The sequence below is a fragment of the Tripterygium wilfordii genome, chromosome 10 (assembly GCF_013401445.1).
Source record: "Tripterygium wilfordii isolate XIE 37 chromosome 10, ASM1340144v1, whole genome shotgun sequence".
Lineage (NCBI taxonomy): Eukaryota > Viridiplantae > Streptophyta > Magnoliopsida > Celastrales > Celastraceae > Tripterygium > Tripterygium wilfordii.
The window spans coordinates 8874881-8894751 of NC_052241.1; the positions used below are offsets into that span (position 1 = coordinate 8874881).

Here is a 19871-nt window from a genome sequence, read left to right on the forward strand (position 1 = left end):
CCAGAGTCCAACCAATTACCAATTGGGTGATAGTCGACCGGTAAATCTCTCTTGATGCCAAACCATATGGAACAATTTTGAGTTTAATTCCCATTGAAAGTAGTATCTTTCTGGTCATGTGTTAGTTTTAATCTAACTTGTCCTATGGTGGGAAATTTCTGTGCACGGGTAACAAAAGTATAAGCTTTTGGAAAAAGACATAATTTCTTGTAACCTTATCAATCCAATTAAATCGGTTCGTTTTGGGTTTTGTGAATCACAAAACAGAATGAAAATGCCATGCTTTTATGTTCATGAAAGAGGAACCATCAATTGTCCCCACCTTAATTAAAATCCCAACCCTGTGCCACATTCAGAAAGGGACAAGGAAAATGCCATCTTTGTCTCCACAGCCGAGAATTCTAATCCTTTATGATTCTTCTCCTACTTTAAAATAGAGGAAGACTTTCAAGAAAAGAAAAAAAAATCTCAAAATACACACTATAAAAGTTAAAATCGTTCCATAAATTGAAGTAATGAATGTAAAAATACAAAATTCAATAGAAAATTAACTATGTTTTCTGCTCCCAGAAATTCAAAATACCATCATGGCGTCATGGGAGGAATATATAATTTGTTTGGATATAATATTAGAATTAAGTTCAACTATAAATTTTCTCCTACCAGAAAAAAAAAAAAAAAAAAAAAAAAAAGGTTCAGTGATTTTGGGCCTAGTATAAATGGAGAATCTGGATGATGGGCTTCAAGGGCCAACTAATCATACCGAGCCCATGCGACTAGCCCAATTAAGTTGACACGCGTTGTTTTGTCGCCTCAGTAATACGCAAAGCAGAGTAGAGGTATGGCTTAAATCACATTACACTGAGAAAAAAGGGAAACCCTCAGATCCTTCCACAAATTCATATCCAAAAACCCTTCCTTCTCTCCTAATTAACACATACGAAGACGAATCCAGCTCTCACTCTCTCTCTCTCTAGGGTTTTTGATTCTCTTCTCTGCGTTCTGCTTCCAAGTAAGCCATAATCGAAATCCCTTTATTTTCATTCACTGTGTTTTTCGTTGTTTGATTATACGTGTGTCGCTGTACACTTCTCTTATTGTTGTTTAGATTTCGTGTGTTCATATATGGAGATGGTGTTTGATTGCAATCTTCTGTATTACTTCGTTTCCGTGATAGACACCAGGATTTTGGCCAGATTATCGAATTTTTAAAGTTCTCACAGCTACGGTTGGCTGCTGGGAATATGATTTAGAGAAGAGGTTGGGAAAATCAGTTAATCTTATGCTTTATCTAGTGGGAGGCGGAAACAATCAATGTGATGCCTAAGGTCGGGGATTTGGGATGAACTCATGTAATAGATAAAGCTTGAATACTGAAAGGATGTTATCTTGTTCTGACTCTGGATACTTTATCTAAGCTAGGAAGTCTTGTTGTCATTGAATTAGGGTCTTGGTGTTTTGGTGTGCTGTGTTTAAATCTGTAGTCCTCTTTTTTCGACTTTTTATATCTAAGATGAAATCCATTTCTTTACCATGGGAATTTATTTGATACTTATTTTGTGGGCATGATTTTTGTGGTTTGATTTGTGGTACTCTGTACTTGTGTATGCTTTTCCGTCCCATTTCTCAGGAAGGCAACTGTTTGATACTTATTTTCCTTCCTAATTACTATCTTATTCTTTTGTGCAAGATGAATTGACCATCTAATCTTTTAAGTAGAGATTTCTGAAGTTCATTGTTTTCTCCCATGTTCCGCTTTTATCCTTGGATGAATTAGAATTGTCTTTTTCATTGAACTTGGCCATCATTGTATTTTTTAAAACTGTTATGAAATGAAATGGTAGATGAATTAGTTAATTTTGTTCAAACAAATATTGATTGATTTTTGTGGAATTAGGAGTTCCCTCGTGTTGGCACATTAAATGGGACCAGATGAAATGGTAAGAAAATACTATGAGACTGTAATTCACGGTTTACTTTCTAGGATTCTTAGAGCCATTGTTGCTGTGTTGTTATAAAGACACAAGGGGCTTGTTCGATTGGTCAAGCTCTTCACCACCCTGTCCAAAGGGCAGGAGTTTGAATCACAATCCTCGTTGAACAATCAAAACAGAAATAACACCTACAGGCATGTCACCAGTCACCCTCCTGTACGTTTCAAGTGTGACCCTTTTCACAACACTACTCAAAGTTATGTGCTGTATCGGTTAGTTGGCAACTGTACAAGTTTGGTGGGCCACGAAATGAGGTCTTAAGGATTCCTTATCACTTGCATAGTATTATATGGGTACAAATTACAATGGATATTGTGTGAGGTGAATTGTTGTGTTATATATGGTGTAATTGCTTATTGATGCTATAGCTGCATTTGTTAATGGCGCAAGTGCAACAAATGAATTTGTTGTTTGCTACTTTGCTGCTATGATGGTTAGTAGTTCAATTGGCAGTGTTTTCCAAGGATGGCATGATTCAAAACAATATTCTTCTTTTTTCACCGTATTGTAAGACAGAGAGCTTAAATTCTAGCCAGTAAAGTTGGAAAAGGTCTAATTGTTGTTTTCAGAACTTTTTTGTAATAATATGTTTTTAACACAGTTTTTGCTTACTATGAATTCCAAGATTTCAGATTAAAAAAAAAGTCATTGAAATGCAATGTGAATAATCCTGTTTCATTTTTATTTAGTTCAGTCTTTTCATACTTCCTAGTTCCTATGTTTAGGTTTTTGGCTTTGTTTTTTAATACTATTATTTGGATTTCTTGACATAGAGGAGTAATTCATCAATATTGATTGAAAACTATTTATCTGAGTTGTTGTGTTAATTTGTTGTGGCATTAAGTGTGTTAGTTGTGATTTATTAAGTTGGCAGGTAGGGTTCATTGGAACTGCTGTTTCCTTCATATAGTAGGGTTTCCTAATTGGGTTTTCATTTTGTTAAAATTGCATGTTCGTTTTTTAGTGGTGAATTACCATACAATGGAACAGTTTATTTTTGGGGGTTATTGAATTAAAAAAAATGTTGGAAGCTGATTTCTAACAGAGGTTTGTAGTCTTTGAAAATACTGATGATTTGGCAATTTGTTTTCTGTTATATGTTTTGCTCGCAAAATCTTTCTATTCTCATATTTGAATCATATTCTTGAAGACTTGAAGTTGAAATTGAGAAGATAAACCAAGTATGCCCTACTTTCTATGAATTTTTTTTTAGTGGGAACCTTTCCAAGACATGGCCCTTTTGGGCCCACCCCGGCGGAGTAAAGTCTTGGACCATTGTACCGCACTCTCGAGAGTTTCCGTACATGGGATCAAGGCGCTTTGCTGTCATTTTATTGAGGGTGTAGTCGCAAAGTGTAGGCGAGAGGTTTCGGACCTAGGACCCATGGGTTTACATGGAATGGCAGGAAACAACTCAGCCAACCCCTTGCAGTATTCTATGAGTGTTTGCTGGATGGTTCATCATTTCTCCACTATTAAGTCACCCTTTCAATTATATTAGCCAATTGGTAATGCCGTGAATGAGTCGAGCGAAGCATCTTTGTGTCCTTTCTCTGGTTGTAACACTTTTGGGATGGCTAAGACTTGGTTCAGCTTAATGTAAGCTTAGAAACTTAACTTAGCCCACGTCCAGTTTCTAGAGACTTGCAAGCCGAAAAAACATCTTTGCCTTGCTCTCCGAAGAAGCCCAATCATTTTCTATGACACATTGGTTCCATTTGTAAATATTAATACACGTAGCTGAAACTTATATTCAGACTTTCGGTCTATGCCTAAGTGTTACTTGGGTTCCTGCTTTTCTTTGTATGCTCATATGAGAAAGTTGGGAGGGAAGATTCCTTTTATTGGAGTGGAGCATGAACTCTCTCTTTGGTCCTTTTTGACGTGGAAGTATAGGATAACTGGATAAGAGTCCTCGTTGATGTAGAACGACTGCTTTTAAAATCCTTCTCAGCTTTCTAAAAAACCTTGATGTGAGAGAGATTTAGAACATCAGACCTAACTGTCTCTTTGGGTGAATTATTTTTTGGACTTTGGAGAAAGATTTGCTTTTACATGTTCAATATTTCAAGGAGCTATTTTGCTGTATTTCTGATAATGATAGGGACATGCAGGTCTTTGTACAGAGGGGTAGGGGTAGTTTGGTCAAATGTCATGCTTGGTTTATAAGTGCTAACGTTTGGTTTCTGATAGCTCTGGTGGCATCATCATGTAGAGATTGCAACACAGAATTTAGCTGGAGAAGTTGTCTGTAATGCTTCTGATGAATTGGGACAAGAATGAATTTTGCACTAAGAATAGAATTGAAGAACTTCAAATAATAATATATATCTTGACATAGAGACATGTTTTTGGTACCTGTGCAGGGGTGTGATGTTTTTATGGGAATGCTTCAATGAAGTACCACTTGTTTTTGTTGGGTTGAAGTAATCAAGACTTTCAAATAGAGTGTTGATGAGTTTATGCATGACCTGTTCCCACTACTTTTTTGTGGTGCACTCATCTACTTTGTTTGTGTTGATTTGATGCTATTTTGTATTTGGACATGTGGCTATAAGAAATAGAGAAGTATCTTTACTTAATTTAGGAAAGGTTAAGCTAATAACTTTTTGATAACCTCCTCCCTTTGGGGAAAAAATTGTTCTGCAGATGTGGTTGCCACATTGTGATTGTAGTTCAGCTTATAAGTCTTGATTTGTTGGTGTGTTTCTTCAATGGGGGACGCGGAAAAGGCCTTTCCACTGACAAAGAAGAGGGCTGCTGGAAGGGAACTTTCTAGGGACAATCCTGGTCTTGATGATGAAGATTCTTCTGATCAAGAAACTGGAACTTTTAAGAGGGCTACTGACGAGGTGATAGCCAGCAGAAGAATTGTCAAAGTTCGTCGCAATCAAACTTCCTCCAATCCTTCACCTAACCCATTTGCTGCAATTCGCTTGGTCCCTGCTACTGAGTCTGGGGTTGTCATTGCCGGAGCTACAGCTGAAAAAGTCGGAGCTAATGATAAGACAGTTTTGAAAGACCAGAAAGATTATGTTAAGGAGGAAACAGAAAAAACACTTTCAGAGGATGCAGGAAAAGATGCTGTCAAGGAGGATGCAGGAAAAGATGATGTCAAGGAGGAAGCAGAAAAAACACTTCCGGAGGATGCAGGAAAAGATGCTGGCAAGGAGAGTGAGAAGGATGGAGAAGAGAATATTAAGAAATCAGAAAGCAATAGTGGTGGTGAACCAGTCACTGAAGCTGCTGCAGACAAGGATAACACTGAAGATAAGAAGACTGAGACTGTCAGCGAGGCAACAAAGCCTGAGGTTGATGAAGGAAAAACTGCAGGAGGTGATACGAATGACAAAGAAGATAGGAATGATGACGGTGATAAGAATGTCGATCAAGGTACACAAGGTGCCGCTCTCAGTTCATTCCAACAGCTTTCAAGTAGCCAAAATGCTTTCACAGGACTTGTGGGGACAGGGTTTTCAACTTCCACATTCTCCTTTGGGTCAAATCCTAAAGAAGGATCTGGTTTCAGTGCAAGTTCTGGTTCTCTATTTGGGCAGACGAATGATCAGCCTGCCTTTAGTTTTGGTCTCTCAAATAATGGAAATTCATCGTTCTTTAACACTCCAGGGGCTTCTATCATTCATAAGAGTGAGGGAACTGGTTTCCCATCAATGCAGGAGGTTGCAGTTGAGACGGGAGAAGAAAATGAGAGAGTAGTTTTCTCTGCTGATTCCGTGTTGTTTGAGTTTACTGATAAAAGTTGGAAGGAGCGGGGAAAGGGTGAACTTAAGGTAAATGCATCTACAACAGGAACGGAAAGAGCCAGGCTTGTTATGAGAGCCAGGGGAAATTACAGATTGATTTTGAATGCAAGTCTTTACCCAGATATGAAGCTCGCTAATATGGAAAAGCGAGGAATCACATTTGCCTGCATCAATAGCAATGGTGAAGGGAAGGATGGCCTGTCCACATTTGCACTGAAGTTCAAGGATGCCTCTGTAGTGGAAGAGTTTCGAACGGTTGTCATTGCTCACAAAGATAAAACACCCGCTGTTTTGAAGACTCCAGAAAATTCCCCCGAAGCTTCAGATGAATGAGTTTTACTGGACTGTTTTGCTAAATAATGCCATTCCTGCAGAAGTTGCGGCTGTGCTTTCTCCACGGTGGAGTCGTGGAGACGTAGTATCTTGGCTAGAGTTGGTTGTTTCTAGGCCTTGTGTTGTAGGAGATTATAGAGTCCGATGTCTTTTTAATATTCAATTGCGGTCTAGTCCTTGAGAATGTTTTTAAAGTACTTTTTTCCAGGTATTTGGCCACTCACAGGTTCAACTTGCATAATCTGCGTCTGGAAAGACATGGATTTTTTGCAATTCTGAAGCCATACCCTGATACCCTTGATATGGGTTAGTTACACATATTGGACATTTTGTCGAGTATTTGAATCTTATGCAGTTTATGCCAGTGTCCTTTCTGATTTTGTTTTCAAACTTTCCAGTTGCAAGAAACCATAAGAAAATTAGGGGAAAAGAAGAAGAAGAAGAAGAAGAAGATGAAGAAAGGGGGAGGAGAACATTAGTTTGAATTATTTTATCGAAAATATTGACATTACAAGTTCTTGTGAAAAAACAGATACAAAGAAACGAAAGTGGGGCTAATACTTTAGAGCCCAGTCCATGAACTACCCTATGAACCCACAAAAAAGAACACAAAAGCAGGGGAAAAAAAACCAAACATTTATAAGCCTCTGTTAATGCTGCAATGCGTAGTTTTGAGCACATAATCCCGAGCAAGAATCGACACATTTCCCCACTTTCTCTCCCTCTGCAAAACAGAACACAACACACAAGATCAAATCACACAAAAAAAAAAAAAAAAGAAGAAACTTTTAAGACAGAGAGAGTGGATTACCTGGATTGTCTCTGGTACTGATATTGTTGCAAGATGCGAAAGCACAACCGAGCCTGCAGTGATCCAAAGAAATGATTTTGGGGAGGCACCCCCACAAACACTGGAAAATACACGCACCAATATTCTCAGGAGATCCAGGAAAACAGCCTTGAAAGCAAGGAGTGAAGCACGCCGCCAAACTTATCCAATCTGCATTAGATTTCCCTACAAGCAATACCCCAATTATGAAGCATGTTAACAAAACTGACTTCATCACCACTACTACACCGGCATATATTTTCAGACCCCAATATATACATACATACTGACATACATATATATATATATATATATAGGATCTAGCAGGCCTGGTATTGGTAAAATTTAAAAAGGCTTAGTAAGGGGGACAGCTACCAATACATTCTCTGTGAAAACTTAGGCTGCAGAGATGCTTCCCCAAACTATGCAAACTCTTCAATGTGGGGGTTTTACGATGCAATTTTTTTGGTATGTTTCTCTAATAAAATAAAATAAAAAGGGTACCCATATGTAACAAATGCTCCTATAGAATTGATGACATTTCATAAACAATGGTCTCTAGTTTTTGTTTTATCTATGTTTTCACAAGAACAATATTAATTGTATTCATCTCCCCTTTTTGTTTTGTCTTTAATGCTTGTTTTTGTTGTTTGTCTTTAATGCTTGTTTTTGTTGATGTTAGCCGCTCATTTTAATTTATTTGTAATAAATTGTGTCAAAATTATTAATTAAAAAATAAGGATCAGCCATGAGAGCATGGTATATAAAAATGTCTTTTACAGCCGCTCATATTTAATATAAGCTATTGGGACACTACAAAAAAATTACCTTTGTCGATGTCATCAAAACCGCAGCTATTTGAAGAAAAAATTTCCAGGTCAAAAATATACACGCAGAAAAAAAAAAATCGCGGGTGGAGTAGACGTCACAAGGGTAACCTAAGTAACATGAATGAGTAACCTAAGTAACGGTGAACATAATGAAGAGAATTCAAGTAGATTCTTTGTTTGTGTGGGTATGTATGTCGTTTATGTTAACCCTTACGCGCATATTGAATATAGTGTTTGATGACTAAATGAGTTTTCGGGATTATTTTTTATCTTACAAAAAATACATAGAAAACAAGCTTATGAAACAGACTATATTCTTGCATGCTAAGAATGCACAATCGAGTTTGCAATGTCCCCAAAGGAGATTGAGGGAAGATCAGCCCATATCTAATAAAACGAACAAAACAATATTAGCATCATCCATGTTAAGATACAAAATATGAGCCCACTTCCAACCACTTGAGGCTTGACAAACTGTGTAGACCTTGGCACTAGGGCGGACAATACCTCAAGTGGATTGGATTTGGCCTAAACCTTTCTCATCTCATTCTTCTCATTCTTTCAAAGGAGGAAACAAAGAAAAACAAACATTCATAAGCGTGTGTTAATGCTGCAATTATTCTTAGATATTGATATTATAAGTTTTTGTAGAAAAAATAGAAACAAAGAAACAAAAGTGGAACTAATGCCTTAGAGCCCAGTTCATGAACTACCCTAAAAAACCCAGAAATAAGAACACAAAATGAGGCCAAAAAAAAAAAACAAAACCCAAACATTTATAAGCCTCTGTTAATGCTGCAATGCGTAGTTTTCAGCACATAATCCCGAGCAAGAATCAACACATTTCCCCACTTTCTCTCCCTCTGCAAAACAAAACACAACACACAAGATCAAATCACACTCACACACAACAACAAAAAAAAAAAAAAAGAAGGAAAGTTTTAAGACAGAGAGAGAGTGGATTACCTGGATTGTCTCTGGTACTGATATTGTTGCAAGATGCAAAAGCACAACCGAGCCTGCAATGATCCATACCAATGATTTTGGGGAGGCAGTTCCATGCGCACTTGACAAAACACGGACCCAAATCCTCAGCAGGTCCAGGAAGACAACCTCCAAAGCAAGGAGCGAAGCACCCCCCGAAAGTTATGAAATCTGCATTAGATTGCCCTACAAGCAATACCCCAAATATGAACCATGTTAACACAACTGACTTCATCACCACAACTACAGCCATATCTATGTTCACAATCCAATCTCTCTCTCTCTCTCTCTCTCTCTATATATATATATAGGATCTTGCAGGCCTGGTATTGGTAAAATTCAAAATGACTTATATGGTTTCAATATTTGTCATATTAAGGGGGACAGCAATACAATCTCTGTGAAAATTTAGACTGAGATGCTTTCCTAAACTATGCAAACTCTTCAATGTGGGGGTTTTACAATGCAATTTTATTTTATTTTTTGTGTATTTCTGCAATAAAATAAAAAAGGGTACCCATGTAACATGTGCTCATATATGATTGATTGCATTTCATAAACAATGGTTTTCACTGTTTAGTTTTTGTTTTATCTCTGTTTTCACAAGAACACTATTAATTGTGTTCATCTCCGATCCATTTTTTTGTTTTTTTTTAATGTGTGCTTTTGTTGATGTTAGTCACTCGAATTCACTAGGGACACAACTACGTAGCAGGGGTTCAGGGCAGTACCTCCGGAATTTTTTTTTCGGATTATTTATATGATACGAAGATAATAATTTTAAATAATAAAATTTTACGTATTTATTTATTATAATTGTTTCCTATGAGTTTTTATATTCTGAAAACACCCTATTACAATATGATTAATAATAAATCCAAACAACTTTTTTTCTATGTAACATACAAGACAATTATTTAAGAACTAGTCACTAATCCGATTGTCTAAATCCGTTTTGATAATGTTCATTCATGAAAAGTATCTTTCTACTTGCTATTAATCTAGCCAAAATTAATATTAACTTCAAAAGACGATACACCAAGCAAAACAGAGTTCCTTCTTTGTTGGCACTAGAAATGTAGAAAGATCATCAAATCTCTTCAAATGACCAAATTAATATGTCATCTGTTCGTTTATCCGCAATGTATATCTCTAGTTGATACTCAAAAGTCATGCACATTTCTTCAATGATATATAATGTTGTCTACCATGTATGTGTTCCTTTAGGCTGGGGTAGTAGAGACCAAGGCTGGAAGCCTAGACCACTGGACTAGAATGGCTATCGAATTTGGCTTCTGCGATCATTGATGGGGAAAAAATGGTAAATGAAAAGGAAAAACCATAAATGAGTTAATAGAAAATATTTTCACCATTTCATATAGATTACAAAAATTATAAAATAAGCTGTCAGCTATTTTATGAAAAAAAAAATATAATTTGTTATTTTATGATTTTTATTTTCCGGTAAATTCCATTTATTTTTATTATTAAATTTAATTTTAAGTTCAAGCTTATAAATTACAAGATATTTGTATGTAAATAAATTTAAAATTAATATATAAAATTTTATAATATTAAATATAATATTTCTTAATAAAAGAAAATAAAAAATATTATGAAATAAACTATGGAGTGTTTTGGAACTTATAAGTTTGTGTTTCTGGAGTGTTTGGTATAGCATCTCCCGTGAATTTATAAGCTCCACAATAAATTATACCGAACAGGCTACATATGTTTTTCCTGTCAAATTAAACCCATGTAACATGTGGTCTTACAAGAGATATAGAAATCAACGACAACAATGAATTTTAAACAAGAACTCAATTGCGATTATCTCTTATTTTGTTTCTAATAAAGTGCAGTTTCTTCTTTGGAATCTAAGATAAACGAGACAGAAATGTTTTAATATTATTATTATTAGAGTCCTATTTTTTTTTTTTGTTGGATTTTCTTTTTATTGAAAAATAAGGTTGGTTATTAAAAGTAAAACGATAAAAATATATATTTGGTCCCTCAACTATACCCTTGATTTTATTTTTGTCCTTAAACTTTTTTCTCTTAAAATTGTTCCTGAACTATTCAAAAATACCCTGTTCATCCTTCAAATGATTCCGACATCATAAAAATCATATGTGGCTTCCCAATTGGTATAATTTTAATACCTATCATCCCACTTGGCTTAAATTTTACATTTGTCATCTTACAAAATCCCCAAAATACCTAATTCTTCAAAATCACCAAACTATTTTGTTGTATAGTTTTAGCACTAAAAGTGCTAGACATTAATAGTTTAAGTATAATATCGTTCACGTTTGTCAAAGTTTGCCGACTAAGATTACTTTCATATGTCAAATAGATGTCACATTGGATTTTTCCGGTTACTCTCTCACTTGAGGGACGAAATAAATACCTTTCAATAGTTGAAGGACGAAGTTAAAAGCAAAAAAAGTTTAAGGACAAAAGTGAAACTAGGAGTATGGTTAAGGAACCAAACGTTATATTTTGCCAAACTAAAACATAAGAAATCCTTTAGGAACAGCTATTCGAATGACATAATATTCATTTTATTATTTATAACTTATAATCAAATCTCGATGACAAAATATTTACAACTTAGCTTGACAATTTAAAACAGAATGTCCAAGTAATTCAACCGACTAGTAGAGTTTGATTCTTCTCCGAGAGTTTGCTCTTCTTTGGGATCTCTTAGTTTAGATTATGTTCTTCAGGTTGGTAACGAAGTGGCATATTCTCTTACATTAATGGTAATTATAATCGTATTTGTATCGTTGGTCCACCTTTGAAATTTTAAAATTTTTTTTTTTCATAATATCCGCCTTGGATATTAAGATCCACATAGCAACAATGGTTCAACCAACTAATCAAAATCGAAAATTTTTGCCCCGGTGATTAAATTGACACAAATGAAGCTTTGGTTATTAAATTCACACAATTTAACGGTTAGTGATCAAAATGAAACAAGAATCAATTTTTAGAGATCATTAAGTTCCCTACAAGCAATACCCTACCCCAATTATGAAGCATGTTAACAAAACTGACTTCATCACCACTACTACCCCGGTATATATTTTCAGACTCCAATATATACATATACATATATATATATATTGGATCTAGCAGGCCTGGTATTGGTAAAATTTAAAATGACTTAGTAAGGGGGACAGCTACCAATACATTCTCTGTGAAAACTTAGGCTGCTGAGATGCTTTCCCAAACTATGCAAACTCTTCAATGTGGGGTTTTACAATGCAATTTTTTTTTGTATGTTTCTCCAATAAAATAAAATAAAAAGGGTACCCCATATGTAGCATATGCTTCTATAGAATTGATGACATTTCATAAACAATGATCTCTAGTTTTTGTTTTATCTATGTTTTCACAAGAACAATATTAATTGTAGTCATCTCCCCTTTTTTTTGGTCTTTAATGTTTGTTTTTGTTGATGTTAGCCGCTCATTTTTATTTATTTGTAATAAATTGTGTCAAAATTATTAATGAAAAAGTATGGATCAGTCATGAGAGCTGGATATATAAAAATGCCTTTTACAGCTGCTCATATTTAATATAAGCTATTGGGACACTAAAAAAAATTACCTTTGTCGCTGTGATCAAAACCGCAGCCATTTGAAGAAAAAATTTCCAGGTCAAAAATATACACCCAGAAAAAAAAAAATCGCGGGTGGAGTAGGCGTCACAAGGGTAACCTAAGTAACGGTGAACATAATTAAGAGAATTCAAGAAGATTCTTTATTTGTGTGGGTATGTATGTCGTTTATGTTAACCCTTACGCGCATATGAAACCACCGTATAGGTGCTCATGAATGAAGTGTTTATGTTTATCTTACATCAAAAATCTTTATGTTACAAAAAATACATAGAAAACAAGCATATGGAACAGATTTTATTCTTGCATGCTAAGAAAGCACAATCGAGTTCGCAATGTCCCAAAGGAGATTGAGGGAAGATCAGCCCATATCTATGTCGGATTTACCAATATGTGTTAATGATGCAATTATTCGTAGATATTGATATTTTAAGTTTTTGTAGAAAAAACAGAAACAAAGAAACAAAAGTGGGACTTATGCCTTAGAGCCCAGTTCATGAACTACCCTATAAACCCAGAAATAAGAACACAAAATGAGGCCAAAAAAAAAAAACAAAACCCAAACGTTTATAAGCCTCTGTTAATGCTGCAATGCGTAGTTCTCAGCACATAATCCCGAGCAAGAATCAACACATTTCCCCACTTTCTCTCCCTCTACAAAACAAAACACAACACACAAGATCAAATCACACTCACACACAACAACAAAAAAAAAAAAAAAGAAGGAAAGTTTTAAGACAGAGAGAGAGAGAGAGAGAGAGTGGATTACCTGGATTGTCTCTGGTACTGATATTGTTGCAAGATGCAAAAGCACAACCGAGCCTGCAATGATCCATACCAATGATTTTGGGGAGGCAGTTCCATGCGCACTTGACAAAACACGGACCCAAATCCTCAGCAGGTCCAGGAAGACAACCTCCAAAGCAAGGAGCGAAGCACCCCCCGAAAGTTATGAAATCTGCATTAGATTGCCCTACAAGCAATACCCCAAATATGAACCATGTTAACACAACTGACTTCATCACCACAACTACAGCGATATATATGTTCACACTCCAATCTCTCTCTCTCTCTCTCTCTATATATATATATATATATATATATATAGGATCTTGCAGGCCTGGTATTGGTTAAATTTCAAATGACTTATATAGTTTCAATATTTGTCATATTAAGGGGGACAGCAATACAATCTCTGTGAAAATTTAGGCTGAGATGCTTTCCCAAATTATGCAAACTCTTCAATGTGGGGGGTTTTACAATGCAATTTTTCTTTTTTTGTATGTTTCTGCAATAAAATAAAAAAGGGTACCCATGTAACATGTGCTCATATATGATTGATCATTTCATAAACAATGGTTTTTACTGTTTAGTTTTGTTCTCTCTGTTTTCACAAGAACACTATTAATTGTATTCATCTCCGATCCATTTTTTTGTTTGTTTTTTAATGTGTGCTTTTGTTGATGTTAGTCACTCGAATTCACTAGGGGCACAACTACGTAGCAGGGGTTTGGGGCGGTGCCCTTGAAATTTTTTTTTTGGGATTATTTTAATGATATGAAGATAATAATTTCAAGCAATAAAATTTTACGTATTTATTTATTATAATGGTTTCCTACGAGTTTTCGTATTCTAAAAACATCCCATTACAGTATGATTAATAATAAATCAAAGCAATTTTTTTCTATGTAACATACAAGACAATTATTTAAGAACTAGTCACTAATCCGATTGTCTTAATCCGTTTTGATAATGTTCATTCATGAAAAATATCTTTCTACTTGCTGTTAATCTAGCCAAAATTAATATTAACTTCAAAAGACGATACACCAAGCAAAACAGAGTTACTTCTTTGTTGGCACTAGAAATGTAAAAAGATCACCAAACCTCTGCAAATGACTAAATATGTCATCTGTCCGTTTATCTACAATGTATATCTCTAGTTAATAATCAAAAGTCATGCACATTTCTTCAATGATATATAATGTTGTTTACCATGTGTGCATTCCTTTAGGTTGGGGTAATAGAGACCAAGGCTGGAAGCCTAGACCACTGGGCTAGAATGGCTATCGGATTTGGCTTCTGCGATCATTGATGGGGAAACCGTGAATTAGTTTTAATAGAAAATATTTTCACTATTTCATATCGATTGGGCTTGGGCTTGGGCTTGGGCTTTGGGGCCTCAAGATATTATCAGTGGGGTCCATATTGCAAGTGGATCAGCCTATGCTCCAGGGCCTAGTAGTTCTTTGTTGAGACAAAAATAGTAAAAGTTCAAGAGAATAGTCGAGACTTTGTCTGGATATCCTTATTAAAAATAAGAGATAGAAAGAGAGAGAGGTCAACCTGGAATGTTTGGTTTGCTTTTCAGTTTTTTTTTTTTTATGGAATTTTTTTTTCTATTTTTCAGTTTGCAAATGATTTCATATTCCCCATATTTTCTAAAATGAGTTATCAAACGTGTGTTTTCAGGGTTGTTTTCTATTTTTCAAAAAATGAAAATAGAAAATACATGAAAAATAAATATGCTAAACAAAGTCAACATACCCAATATTCTTGCAAGCTAAGAAATCACAACGGAATTTGCAATGGTCCAAAGGAGACTTGAGGGAAGTCCCATACAAACTTGAAAAACACAAGTAAAAAAATTCCAACTAGGTGTGATCATACAACAGGGATATACACCATCAATGAATTTGATAAAAAAAAATGCACTATCAATGAATTTGATTTGTTATCCTTAATTTCCTAATCAATTCAACCTCCTCAAAGTCAGATTTACCAATATGTGGCAGTTTAATCATGGCTCCATTTGGTATTGCTATCAAAATATGCTAACTTATAAACCGTGAAAAACAAACTACATTACAAATTGTAAAATAAACTGTCGGGTATTTGATGAAAAAAATTATAGTTTGTTATTTTATTATTTTTATTTTTGATAAATTTCATTTATTTTTATTATTAAATTTAATTTTAAGTTCCAACTTATAAATTACAAGATATTTGTATATAAATAAATTTAAAACTAATATATAAAATTTTATAATATTAAATATAATATTATTTTAATAAAAGAAAAACAAATATTATGAAATAAACTTCAACTTCAAACTTATTTTGTGGAGCGTTTTGGAACTTATAAATTACTGCCTGTTTGGCAGAGCATCGGATGGAGCGTTTCCGCTTAGCTGGACATTGACGTCCGATGCTCTACCAAACGACAGAGCGGCGGAAGCGGATCCGCTGCCAAAATGGCAGCAGATCCGTCAACATCTAATAAGCTCCAAATAGGAGCTTATTAGATGCTTCCGCTTTGGTCAAAGACGTTAAATAAAAAAAAAAAATCTCACTTCCTCTTACACACTCAGCTCTCTCTCTACACCTAGGCGATGTCCATCTGTTTCAGCTCATTCCATCCAGTAAATCGACGATTTCCATCTACCCAAGCCTCAATCGAGCTTATTACCGAGTTCTGTTTCATATTCTGAAGAAAGTCTGGTCGATTTCCTCTTCGCGAGTAAGGTAAGCTTCTCGATTATATTTTCTTCGGTCGAATTTGATTTCCGTTTTTTGTATTCTCATACTGGATTTGATTGTAGATGTTATCCCATATGGTTATTTCATTATGAAAACTACAATTGATTTCTAAAATTACTTCATCTATGGTCATTTTGAGTTTATTAGGGTTATTCATGTACAAAGAGAACCTAGGTAAGAGATCTGCTCGTAAAGCCTGTGTTATTAATTTCCTACTCAACGTACATTTTAATTGAGAAACCCAGCTAGACTGGTACATAAAACATTCTTGTCCTTGTTTTTATATTTGTATTTTACAACCACAAATGTGGCTCTGCTGTGGGATGTTTGTTCTGAAAGTATTGTTTACTTCGTAATTGATTGTTGTATATATATGTATTGCATGCTTGTTTATTGATTTGGTAATAAGCATCTGTTAGTTGTTGTTCAGCTCACTAGAAATGCCCACCTTTATCTATTACAAACAATTTCTTATAATGTATTTTGATTTAACACTTTTATCCATCATTCTTTTTTTCGCTGGACCTTTTGGCTTATCAAACGGACCATTTGACCTGTCTTCTCTAGATTTGAATGTCCTAATGTGGTTTATGGCCTCAACCAAAAACTACCATCTATATTCTTCTTTTAGGAAGTTAGATAGGTCTGTCGTAGTAAAAGCTTAGATCATACCAGAAATGAAATTATTGTGATATGGGAAATTGATCAATGCTCTGATTGGCTTTGTTTGGCGGATCATAAATTGCTTACTGCATAGTGAAATAGCTATGCCTTCTCTGTATAAAATTTTATTGCATTCTTTGTTCAAACCATAAAATTTTCAGCTTATTTATATGTTAATAATGTCCTCTTTTTTTTGGCACATGCATACTGTTAATCTTTATGTGTTTATAGATGTCACGAAAAGGAAAACAAAAGGTTGGCTCAATTGAAGGTGGGGAGTATGATAAGGTTAGATGAGATGACAAATCCACTACAGTCCTAGTTGAGTTGTGTTATGATTTAATGCAATCTGCTAAGAGGGTACCCGGTAGTCGGATCCCTAAGATAGAATGGGAGGATCTCATTGTAAAATTTAATGCAAAGACCAAATACAGCTGGCCAAAGGCAGCTTTGAAAAACAGATGGGATGCCCTTAGAAAGGATTGGACATTATGGACGAAAATGATGGCTAAAGATACCGGTATTGAATGCTGAGTTGGGTACAGTTGATGCATCAAATGAGTGGTGGGAGGAAAGAATTAAGGTAAACTTTTTGTAAACTTTCGTGTACTGTGGTTGTCTATGATTGCCCTTTATTTTTTCGAAGGTCATATGAAAATTGCCCTTGACTCAATATTATGTTTCTTAAAAACCTAGCATTAATTTAATTGCATTCTTTTATCGTGCAGCTTTTTTCAGTATTCATGGACTGTGGATGAAGTCTTAATTCAGATAATGATGTTGATTAATATTTGATGAATTTGGTAGGAGAACAAGGAGTATGTGAAGTTTCACAAACATGGATTCAAGTTCAAAGATGAACTTGAGTTTTGCTTTGCAGGTACTTATGCTACTGGTTCGTATCGAATGGTACCTTCAAGTGGTGTGAAACATTCATCTTATACATCGGTGGGGTTTGAAAAACAGAACCATGGGGATTCAGATGGCTTTGATACATGGTTTGATGATGATCCCTATGTGCCCGAGCCACCCTTGCATGACCTGAACCTGGATAACAGCCCAGTACGAGTTGTTGATGAACAACATGATGAGTTTTTCTCTACAGCTAATTCCCCACCTAGAGTTAAGTCAATGACTCCAACACATACAACTGCTAGCTTGGGTAAAAGGTCATCTCATATGAGTGGATGCCGGATTCGTAAGAAGCGAGCCACTGCCAAGGTTGATACAATGAACGAGCTAGTACAAGCTGTGCATAACGTAGTTGGGAAATTGAATTCACCTTCACATGATTCAAGTATAGGATATGGAGGAGGCCAATGCCAGTATGGAATAGCAGCCGCAATTCTCAAGAAAATGATGCATGACCAGCACATGAGTACAGAGTTGTACCTATTTGCAGTGGATTTGTTGCGTGACAACATGAACAGTGAATTCTTTATAGACTGTGATGATGCACTGCGAATGCCCTTTATAGAGAGAAAGTTTGATCAATACAAGAAGGGGACGAATGTCGGCGGTTTGTGAATTCTGAAACTTGCTAGCCCAGTTTTGTTGCGATTATCATTATGGGATGACACGCATATTAACCACTAGTTTTTTTTTTCAGCTAATGATAATGTTATGTATAGTATGGAATTTTTATTACGGTTGAATGATGCATTATGTATATTATGGAATGTTGCATACTTTGGCCATGGAGTAAAATGGATGTATTTTGAACTTTATTTGTTACTTGTGCTCAGGATTGGAAACTATTAACATGGATGGTGATCACAATAGACGTGCAGAACGTGAATGGGTAGCGCGGTTTGTAGTCGTTGTCAGTGCTGCAGCAGCTGCCATGTTATACTACAACCAGCGTGGAACATATATTGATAGGGTTGCGTGTAGGACATCAGCTTTACAAGGTTCTGATTGGGTGGCAGAAATTTTGAGAGGACACCCAGCTAGATGTTCTCAACTTTTCAGGATGAAGAAAGAAATTTTTAGAGACTATGCAAAGATTTAAGGGACAAGTACATGTTATCGACCACGAACAACATTCAAATTCCGGAAATGGTTAGTATGTTCCTATTTACTTTGGGGCAAGGTGCTAGTGATAGACTGTTACAAGAATGCTTTCAGCATTCCGATGAATCAATTAGCCGGATTTTCAGGGATGTTCTGCATAGTGTATACCTAATGGCCATGGACCTTATCAAACCGAGGGAGAACCAGTTCGATACAGTCCTTGCTAGGATTAGGAATGATCCTAAATACAGGCCATTTAGGGATTGTATTGGTGCTATTGATGGTACTCATATTCCAGCCGTTATTCCCAAGGATGAGAGAGGTCGGTTCATAGGGAGGAAATGATTCACTACACAGAATGTCATGGCCGCATGCGATTTTGGCATGTGCTACATTTTTGTCTCGGCTGGTTGGGAGGGATCTGCACACGATGCGTGGGTATTTCAGGATGCAATTACCGATGATTCGTTAAACTTTCTGCATCCACCGCCTGGTACAACAAACTCATACTACTTTAAAGTCGTTTAAAGCATAAATTATTTTATTTTAATTATTTGAATTGTTGCAGGAAAGTATTATCTAGTAGATGCCGGATATCCTAATAGGATTGGTTATCTTGCCCCGTATAGAGGTGAAAGATATCATTCGTCTCAATTTGAAAATGGCCGCAGAGCATCGGGACCTCAAGAGGTATTCAACCATGCACACTCATCGCTTCGAAATGTGATAGAAAGAACTTTTGGGGTAACAAAGAATAGGTGGCCGATGCTGAGAAATATTCGTTCATTCCCGTTCCCGATTCAAGTTGAAATTGTGATAGCGTGCATGGCGCTTCACAATTTTATTCGATTAAGGGTGACAGATGATGATGAGTTCATGGACATAGATGAAGAACCAAATTGTTCATATGAAGAAGGTACTAGTGACGCTGCTGCACCAGGGGATTCGGATTTACGTGACGACAATACAATGACGCTTGTTCGGGATCTTATTGCAAACAAACTTGTCTGTCTAAGGGAGCGTCATTGAGATTGTGGGTCTATGTCAACAATATTTAAGTGTTAACTATTTCGAGTTGTGAGATTGTAATATGATACTTAATATTATTTTAATGTATGATTATTTATGGTACTTGAATTGTGTTAATGCTAAATTAATAATTTTTTAAAATTAAAAAAATTATAGAAATAAATTTAACAGAGATAGTATATATTTGTTTGACTACAAAAGAAAACAAATATAATAAAAGTTGTTAAGACTATATAAGATGAAAATCATTTGTGCAATTATTAAATA

General features: G+C 35.5%; 2 protein-coding genes and 1 long non-coding RNA gene across 4 annotated transcripts; all 3 read left to right on the top strand.

Moving 5' to 3' along the window:
- Window positions 1–834: 834 nt before the first annotated feature.
- On the top strand, window positions 835–6455 carry LOC120007632 (nuclear pore complex protein NUP50A-like). Of its 2 annotated transcripts, XM_038857992.1 has the most exons (3): window positions 835–1012; window positions 1898–1940; window positions 4644–6455. In XM_038857992.1, the coding sequence occupies exon 3, from the start codon at window positions 4709–4711 to the stop codon at window positions 6089–6091; it is 1383 nt and encodes a 460-aa protein (XP_038713920.1). In that variant the 5' UTR covers window positions 835–1012; window positions 1898–1940; window positions 4644–4708; the 3' UTR covers window positions 6092–6455. The 2 variants fall into 2 exon arrangements, with proteins under 2 accessions (XP_038713920.1, XP_038713919.1); XM_038857991.1 differs by lacking the exon at window positions 1898–1940.
- A 9282-nt stretch (window positions 6456–15737) lies between these two features.
- Window positions 15738–17721, top strand: LOC120008073. Its single transcript, XR_005470283.1, has 3 exons — window positions 15738–15884; window positions 16794–17145; window positions 17370–17721. It is a non-coding gene; the product is annotated as an uncharacterized LOC120008073 (long non-coding RNA).
- A 169-nt stretch (window positions 17722–17890) lies between these two features.
- On the top strand, window positions 17891–19532 carry LOC120007994. Its single transcript, XM_038858495.1, has 2 exons — window positions 17891–18081; window positions 18308–19532. Exons 1-2 carry the CDS (start codon window positions 17919–17921, stop codon window positions 18571–18573), a joined length of 429 nt encoding a protein of 142 aa, XP_038714423.1. The 5' UTR covers window positions 17891–17918; the 3' UTR covers window positions 18574–19532.
- The last annotated feature ends 339 nt before the right edge of the window (window positions 19533–19871 follow it).

Bases quoted from the DNA above. Each gene is read 5' to 3' on its own strand.
- LOC120007632 (XM_038857992.1), top strand. From the start codon at position 4,709: ATGGGGGACGCGGAAAAGGCCTTTCCACTGACAAAGAAGAGGGCTGCT.
- LOC120007994 (XM_038858495.1), top strand. From the start codon at position 17,919: ATGATGCATGACCAGCACATGAGTACAGAGTTGTACCTATTTGCAGTG. The intron at 18,082-18,307 runs GTTTGTGAATTC...ACTTGTGCTCAG, and splicing joins GAAGGGGACGAATGTCGGCG to GATTGGAAACTATTAACATG.